This window comes from Arachis hypogaea, chromosome 2 (assembly GCF_003086295.3).
Source record: "Arachis hypogaea cultivar Tifrunner chromosome 2, arahy.Tifrunner.gnm2.J5K5, whole genome shotgun sequence".
Taxonomy (NCBI): Eukaryota; Viridiplantae; Streptophyta; class Magnoliopsida; order Fabales; family Fabaceae; genus Arachis; species Arachis hypogaea.
Genome location: NC_092037.1, coordinates 84058213 through 84067672, shown reverse-complemented (window position 1 = coordinate 84067672; position 9460 = coordinate 84058213). Strand labels below are relative to the sequence as shown.

General features: G+C 32.9%; 1 protein-coding gene across 1 annotated transcript; it reads right to left on the bottom strand.

Annotated features, from left to right (window-relative positions):
• Window positions 1-2681: 2681 nt before the first annotated feature.
• On the bottom strand, window positions 2682-7000 carry LOC112748327 (NADPH-dependent aldo-keto reductase, chloroplastic). The gene is made up of 7 exons (XM_025796549.2): window positions 6715-7000; window positions 6406-6456; window positions 6026-6102; window positions 4396-4483; window positions 3832-4107; window positions 3385-3624; window positions 2682-2969 (listed from the first exon to the last, which is right to left on the bottom strand). Exons 1-7 carry the CDS (start codon window positions 6847-6849, stop codon window positions 2883-2885), a joined length of 954 nt encoding a protein of 317 aa, XP_025652334.1. The 5' UTR covers window positions 6850-7000; the 3' UTR covers window positions 2682-2882.
• Between the last annotated feature and the right edge of the window lie 2460 nt (window positions 7001-9460).

Below are 9460 nucleotides of genomic sequence, written 5' to 3'. Positions count from 1 at the left end.
TCCTCAGTACTGAAGGGCAAGACTCCGTATGAGATTTTCCATAGAACAATTCCAAGTTATGAGCATTTCATGGGTTTTTGGCTCTTTGTGTTATGCTCAAAATCAGAATAGACGAGGGGATAAATTTGCTAGCCGTAGCCAAAAATGTGTGTTTATCGGGTATCCTTTTGGGAAAAAAGGATGGAAACTATTTGACTTGGAAAAAGAAATTTTCTTTGTCTCTCGTGACGTCCATTTTGTTGAAGATATGTTCCCTTTTAAAGCGGATCAGGCTTTGGAACCAAGGATTGAAGATATTAGATCTCTTGTGACAGAAATAATTGTTGAAGAAGACATAGACAATGGGCCAAGTTCAACACCCACACTTGGGCCTAGTACTCCACACTTAAATGACTGTGCTGAAAATTCCCTCATTGAAGCACCTATTGACAAACAATGGGGACATGAGCTCAATGAAGAGATTGAAGAGTACATCGCTGACAATGTATCGAAACCAAGTGCAGCAGAAACAACGCCGACTTCTGATTTACCACTAGTCATGATGGACGTTCCACTTGGTCGGGGTCATCGTATGAAAACACCCTCAGTCACGTTGCGCGATTTTGTCTCTGCTGCCACGATACTAATAAGTTCTACAGACCAACCTCCCTCTCCATCAAAATTCTCAGGTGTGTCTTATCCTATACAAAATTTTGTGAATTATAATTCTTTTTCTAAACAACACCGCAATTTTCTTGCCTATCTCCAGACAGAACAGGAGCCTCTATTTTTCTTTCAAGCAGTTAGAGATGAGAATTAGCGCGAAGCAATGTCCCAATAAATTTGTGCGTTTCAACTCAATGACACTTGGAAGCTCACAACCCTTCTCCCAGGAAAGAAAGCACATGGATGTAAGTGGGTTTACAAAATTAAATACAATTCTGATGGGACAATAAAGATATTCAAAGCAAGACTGGTAATTTTGGGAAATAATCAAGTGAAAGGCTTGAATTATAATGAAATATTTTCCCCAGTGATAAAGATGGTAATAATTCGCACAACACTTGCAGTGGCAGCAACCCAGGATTGAGAACTCCACCAGATGGATGTCCACAATGCATTTCTTCATGAAGAACTTGATGAGGACGTTTATATGAAGCTTCCCCCTGGTTTTCAGGTGCCTCAACAAGGACTGGTCTGTAAACTTTAGAAATCTTTCTACGGACTGCGGCAGGCCCCACGTTGCTGGTTTGCAAAATTTTCATCTGCCCTCCTTCGATATGGTTTTAAGCAATCTCTAAAGGATCATTCTTTGTTTAGCCTTTGTCATAATAGCGTACAATTGGTAGTTTTGGTATATGTTGATGACCTTGTAATTGCAGAAAATAGTGGTGCTACAATTTAAAGTTTCAAAGAATACTTACACACATGTTTTCACATGAAAGATTTAGGCCGACTGAAATACTTCTTGGGAGTTGAGGTTGCCAGATCTCTGACTGGAATCTTTCTGTGCCAAAGAAAATATGCTTTGGACATAATCATCGCAGGACTTCTAGGTGCTACGTCTGTAGCAACATCGTGCGAAGAGAATCATCAATTGGGGTCAGCTGCATGTTCCTTTTATCCGATCCTAGCATATATCGTTGGCTTGTTGGAAGATTAATTTATTTGTATTTTACTCAGCCTGATCTACCATACAGTGTTAACATGTTATCCTAGTTCATGCAAAATCCACGCATCGAACACTGACAAGACGCTTTAAGTGTTGTACTCTATTTAAAGGAATTCTTCTTCCAGGAAAGGATGATTTGCAGCTCTATGGATAGTGTGACTTTGATTGGGCTAGTTGTCCACTCACTCGCAAGTCAATCACAAGTTGGTTCATCCAGCTTGGTAACTCACCAATATCTTGGAAAACTTAGAAACAACAAAAGAATCGAAGTGAATTAAAGATATACTCTCATCTCTATACGTGCATCATCATGTCCCCATTCGTCTCTATTGCTACAGTCAACCTGCTCTTCACATTGCTAAAAATCCAGTTTTTTATGAACGCACGAAACGTGTTGAAGTAGACTGTCATCTTGTTCGGATTGAGATCGTGCACCAACGCCTCCTTTCATCTTATGTTCCCACTCACACTTAGTTGGCCGACCTTTTTACTAAAGCTCTTGGTGCCAAAAAATTTGAGAAAATATTGGTCAAGTTGGGCTTTGAAGACTTGCATGCTCCACCTTAAGAAGGGGTATTAATGGATAATTTAGATATACATAGAAATATTATATCAATAATATTTCTATAATTAAGTATAGATCCAGTACTCAAAAAGCACTCTCGTGTAAATTTATTATTAGGATAGAAAATTATGTCTTTTAAGATAGAAAAAATTTGATATAGTTTCATATCAAATGATGTATATATGTGTGTTCATGACTAATAGAAAAGTAGGTTGAAACAACTTATTTTTTATACTCTTCTTTCTCAATGGAAGGCCGTAGAATTATAGGTAAATTTTTTAGATAAATTTCCTATTTAGTATAATTTTAATCATTGATCATATTATTTGTAATAGTTTACTATTTTAAACAACACTTCTTGAATTTTTCTTAAATTGCTTCTCTTGCTATTATACATTTCAGTTCATTTCCCTGAGTTATGTTAAAACTTGTTTTACATAAGAAACCAATTTTCAAGCATAGAACGACATATAAGCTAGATTTCTTTTTATTCCAAGCATAGAATGACATATAATAAGCATAGAAACCAATTTGAAAGGAAACATTACAAGGACAAAAAAACTAAGCTAGATTTTTTTTATTTCTACACTCTCATCAATTACACCAATTACAACAATATCTAATAACAGTGAAATTTTTAACCAATACAATATTACATATAATTCTCTATTCACCATCCCAGAGTTCTGCTGGAGTTCTATAGGCACCATAAATTTCATGAACAAAGTATCCATTACCATCAATAAGCCTCTCCTGCATGAGTTAAATTCAACTGTTATTATTGTGCTGCACATAAGATAATGAATTTATGGCTTCATAAACAAGTGTTAGAGGAAATAAGTGCTTAAGAGAAATTAAAAACTAAGGTAGATTTTGTTAGTTTGTTTTTGTTAAAGATGCGTGGGAACAATAAATTGCTCAAACATTATTGGGTAGGATTCTAAGTGGTCATAGGTGGGTGTCTGGTTTGTGGTTATCCATCTGCATTTTTAATAATTTAAAAAGTGGTAATCTAGATTTCTAGTAATCTTATTAAATAATGTGTCAAATACCCTCTAAAGAATAACAAATCACACGATTAGTGGCCAAGAAAATCAAAGCATTATGGAAGAGTCTTGGACTAGTTGAAGCAACCCAAACATAAAACTAGATTAAATTCGTGACTCGCCTGCTTGATTTCAGATAATTTGGCCATTAGCTCATCAGGTATAGACCAGTCGAAGACATCGAAATTACTCTTGATCCTCTCCTTATTTGCACTTTTAGGTAACACACTATGCCTCGCCTGCAGACCCCACCTAAGGGCCACTTGCGCGGGTGTCTTCCCTAACTTTTCTGCTACCAGATTAATTGCAGGATTCTTAAGGAGGTCATTCTTGTGTAATACAGACCCTAATGGAGAATATCCCTGAAAATAAACATTCGTCATCACAAGAAATTAGCATCTAGAATCACGGTTGACGATATATATAACCATTTGAAGTTCACTCTTTTACAAAATGAGAAAAAAAGGAACAATTGTTCCTTTCTTAGACCATGAAGATTTTGAAATAAGTTTCTCTATGCATACACATGAAATTTGAGATATTCTCTGAATTTTACTTGGTGTACTTACAGATAAGTGAATTCCTTTAGAGTTGCAGAATTCGTGCAATTTCGATTGTTGCCATTGCGGATGCAGCTCCACTTGGTTAACAGCTGGAGGCACGCGAGCTATATCCAAAAGATCTTGAAGCTTCTTTGAAGAGAAATTGCATACTCCAATAGCTCTAGCCTTGCCAGAGTCATACAATGCCTCCATTGCCCTCCATGTATTCGAAATATTTGGTATTGTAAGATTTTCAGGTTTGATTCCAACTGAACCCTTTTTCATGCTGACCGGCCAGTGAATCTATACATAACCACTCAATTCAATTCATCAAAGTAGTAAGATTAATGGATCACCCTCAACAACCAGAAAATTCTTTTTTCCGGAATTATATTTTCCAGAATGATGTGGCAATGGTATCATTTTGAATGTCAAGCCTTGATTCAATTGTCAAAAAAGATCCAACAATGATTTCTGTAAAAAATTCAAAGTTTAAATGTATTTGTTGTGTAGCATTGCTCAACTTACTTAAAAATAAAAAAGATTTAGGAGTGCTTAATCTTCCACATCCTGAACAAAATTAACACATACCAGATAAAGATCTACATAGTCGAGTTGAAATTCTTGCAAGGTTTTATCTAACGCTTTTGGTACGTCTTCCGGATCATGATCTGCACACCTGATTATAGCCAAGAAATCATTATTAAATTCTCAAATTGATCCTCAAAAGAATTTTTATATCATAACTTTTATTCTCTAGAAGTTACGGAGGGTTAATTTTGTCAAATAGATTGGTCTTCCGTGGGTTTAAAAGAAGAAAACTGTCTTAAAGGGATATTTTTTAGGATTTAATTGTCTTATAAAAAAATTTATTAGGGATTTATTTATTCAATGCTATATAGTACAGACACTTTGTTGACTTGTCATGTTTACATATCAGATATATTTTGGATATGATACTTATTGACATTTGTTTGATACGCATGTCTAACTGTGTCTTAATAAAAATTTTTTTTTTACAGAACACGCTTAGATACATTTAAATACCATCGATGTGTTAACGTGTACAATTTTATTCTTAATATGTATTCTTTAAATAAATTTAAAAATAGTATATATTATTATTTATTAAAATAAAAAATATTTTAAATACTTTATATAATTAAAATAAGACATTAAACATAATTAAAAAATTAATTTATGTTTTAATGTCAATAAAATATCAAAATCATTACAATTTATCTAAAAAATACTTTATATTTTATATATATACATATCTCCATGTCTTATAAAATTTTAAAATTCGTGTGTCGCCGTATTCTGTGTCGTGTCCGTGCATCATAAATTCAATGTGTATATAAAAAATTTGATTGAAAATGATAGAAGAATCAATTTGTATGACATGAGTAATTTTTGAAGACTTCTAAAAATACAAATTTGTTAAGAATCAATTTGAGTATTTCTAACTTTGAAAAATATCATAACATCCATTATATTTGTTATATTTTGTTAATTTTAGAATTAAAATGTACACATAACATTTTTTCATTTCAATTGAATTAAAATTTTTTCCTTCAAAATTAAATAATCTCTCCTTTTTCCTTTTCTATCTCTCTTTCTTCTCTCTTATTTATTTTTTCTTAATATTATTACTAATTACTAATAATCAAAATATGTCACATAATATCTTTTTTTTGTAATTGAATTAAAATATATTATATATTATTAATTTAACAATTAAAATATGTCATAATTTTTTATTTCATTGTAATTAAAATAATTTTTTTTAAATTAAAGAGTTTACTTTTCCTTCTTCATTCACTCTATCTATCTTGGTTTTTTAATAAATATGCTACAATTTTTAAAATTTATTATCAAAATATTACTCTTTTTAAACTATTTTTTTAGATACCACTGTTTATTTTGTCACCGTAACACAAATTTTGTTTGGTATATTAATTGGAAGGCCCCTATATGAAAAGCGCTTCTACCAAAAAATGCTAACCTATAAAGTATTTACTATGCAAGAGGCACTAAAATAGAATACGAAACTAATATTTCTTTTTTTTATTTGATAAAATTTTTAATATTTATGAAAAGAAAGTTAGATATTATTTTTTTTTTAATTTTATACATAAAAGATTAAATATTAAAATACAATTTATTTTTAAAACTTTACATATTACAAGTAAAATTACTAGTTCTAGAATAAAGTATATACCATAATTTGGAGGTTATCCATAAGTCTTCACGTTTTACAGTACCTTCATCAAATAGCTTCTTGAGAGCCAAACCAATCTGCACATGCAAACCAAGATTCCAAGTTTTACCGAAGATGTCAAGTGCTATATAATTTAAACATAAAAAGTTATTGTACACTTTTAGAAATGGAGGCCTGTTAAGATAATACAAGCCCATTAAAGATAAAGTATGTCTTGTTTATGTTACTAATAACATCCTAATTCACATGTTTTAACACTACGGGAGAAAGTTCCACAAACAGAACACAGATAGATAGATTGATAAAGCAAATAAATAAGTAGTAGGATCATATATAATGATTCAGTAATTAATCATTAATGGCTAATCATTAACCATTACCTCTGCTTGATTGCGGTAAGCTGAAGCACAGTCGATATGCCGGTATCCAACCTTGCATGAAAAACACAATAGTAATCATACATTTCTGAAGTTCTCTCTTTCAAATCAAAAGTTTATTATAACACTAAAATCTAAGGAAAAGCATGGCAATAATAACCACAATAATTTAACTTTGATATACTATTTGTAAAATGATTTTTTTTATATTGACTCTGACCATTTAAAATAACGGATATAATTATTCGACTGTATATATATAATATTTTATATTATCAATGTATTAAAATTAACAAATAATAATAATAATACCTTAATCGCATTAGTGACTGCTTTGGCCAAGGCGCCAGGATTTTGATCCTGACCTAACCCAATAAAAGTGCCAAACCCAATAGAAGGTATCTTGGCACCTGTGTTCAGCTCAAAGAATCTAATTTCCTCTGCCATTTTTTTTTATTATTACTACTATTTCTAACTTTCTGAACAATAAGCTTGTTTGATTCTTAGTTGGTTAACACTTAACCGATATCAACTAGCAGCTATATGTGAGGATTTATATAGAAAAAATATATGAGAGAGTAAATGAATGAAGGGAGAAATTGTGAAGAGGAAAGTTTTGAGAGAGTTTTGAAGTGACATAGTCCTCTTCACGTGGCCAAGGAAAGTAAAGGCTGACGTTAGTGCAAACGTCAATTGGGCGGGAAATGTAACCATTTATAATTTATAATTCTATTGAATACACGACGGCTAAAATGTCACCAAAGATTTAGCCAAAGATAAAAAAAATATATTTTATTTAGGGGCGACAAACATGAGGAAGTCCGTCGGGCAGCTTAACTTGTCAAAGAGTCGCACAAAGTCACAAACGCCCTCTTTTTGTTTCACACATGCAATACAACAAAGTCACACGCAAACCATCTCAAGGACTCTCTCTTTTGCTTTGTTCTTACTGCTGGTAGAGTAATCGCTTTCAAAGAGTCTCCGAGTTTCGCCATGCCAAAGTGAGCAACCATCCCACCGTGCACGTCCATTGTGAGGCTGTGTCCACCGCTGAGAAAGTCTCCCGCCGCGTGTTTCTTTTTATCAAATTTTTTTTTTAAAAAATACAAAAGCTAAAACTGGCTGACTCATTCTGCTAGCCTACTAGCTTTCCGTTAGATGGGACGGAAGAGAGATACAAAATTGCCGTAATAGGCAACGTGAGGCGGGATGAGCTAGTTCGCTTGCCACCTAGTAAGATTATTTTTTAATTTTTTTTTTTTATTTTATTCTATCTCTTTTTATTTTTTTTTTTTTCTCTAATGATCACTCTTATCACTACCAATATCAATATTTGTATTTTCATTGAGGATTACTCTAAAGGTGTGTGTGGTTGGAGGAATCATAAATAATTCCTAGAAATTTTAATATGGGATTATCATATTCTCATGTTTAGTTCAAAGTTTGAAAAGTTATTCCTAAGCAAATTTGATTTCAAGAAATCAAAATACCATCATTTCAATTCCCACATTCTTCTTGGGTATCTTTGATTCCCATGGGAATGGAATAACAAAGTAATACTTGAATCACACACACCCTATGGCAACTACTCACTAGCAGTCACTTCGAGTGGCGAATAACTACAACCTGTAAGCCACTTTTTGACGCCCATCCTTCAGCCACCACACTCTTCCAACCATTTGCCAAAAATTTTAAAAAATAAAAAATTAAGTTAATCATCCAAAACTAAAACTTCTTAAAATTATAAAAAATACAAAGGAAAAAGATCAATGTCTAAAATTTCATATAGTGGAACATTAAAATTTTATATAATCAAATATCTAAACTTTTATATAACCGAACATCTAAAACTCTATTTAAATGAGCATTCATAAAATCTTATCATTATAAAAAAAATATTGAAGTCCATTGGATTTAGCGTTGGAAATTAGCAGCGGATTTGGTAATAAATTCGTCGGGTAAAAAAATTACTATCAGATTCGATTTTTTGACGGTAAATTAGCCGGTAATAATTGGAGGGAAAAATATTGGCGCAATCATTACTGTCAGATAAAGGGGCGAAAAAATCCGACGCCAAAGTACTTAAATGAAACACGTCATTTTGGTTAGAGGTTATGCGTTATGTAACACTATATCACATAGAGCTTTACACTTAAACCGTAAAATAGAGGTGGTGTGGTATTACAACATCTAAAATAAAATATATACATAGTATAGTTGAAATAAAAGTTATTATCGAGGAGACTTGAAGGAAAACTTAAACAACAAGTCGCAAAAAGAAAAGCGCATCGCTTGCATAAATAGAACCATAGGTAGGAAGGAAAGCAAAGAAATATATACATAGAATAGAGAATCTAATCTATAGAATATCAAGCTCTAAACTCGACTTGCGAAATCAAGGCCGGCCGGAGAATATCTCACACACACACACACACGCACACATGCACACGCACACACACACACGCACACACACGCACGTGCGTCACACGCACGCGCGCGCGCGCGCACACACACACACAGATATCCAAAATATCAAAATATAGCAACCCGGCTTCGCTTGTAGAAGAAAACTCCAGACGTCTAGCAAGGTGCCTCTCGACCTGCATTTGAAATCCACAAATATATGTATGGAATGAGAATCAAGTGTTCTCAGCATGGTAATAGTACCAACATACATAATATATAAGGTCTCGAAAAAGCTAGGGGCGATCCTAGAACTTTGATACACAGAATTAAACTTAAGGGAATAAGCTAAACCATAATTTAGGTGGACTATTTAAGGTTTCCAAGATATATACTTAATTCTAACTTAACCCCTTACTTTCTGCATCCTCCATTCTTCCAAAACACCAGTGAAACTACCCTCACCACTCCTCCACCAGACAAGGGATATTTTAGTTGTACAGACAAACAATACAGACACACAGATAGGATACAATTACAACAAGTAAAACATATAGCAAGTAAGCATAGTTGGTCAAATAGACAAACCCAAGTAATGCACATTCAAACAAAATAAATAAATGCATATGATGTATGCCTGGTTTAGGAATGTTGT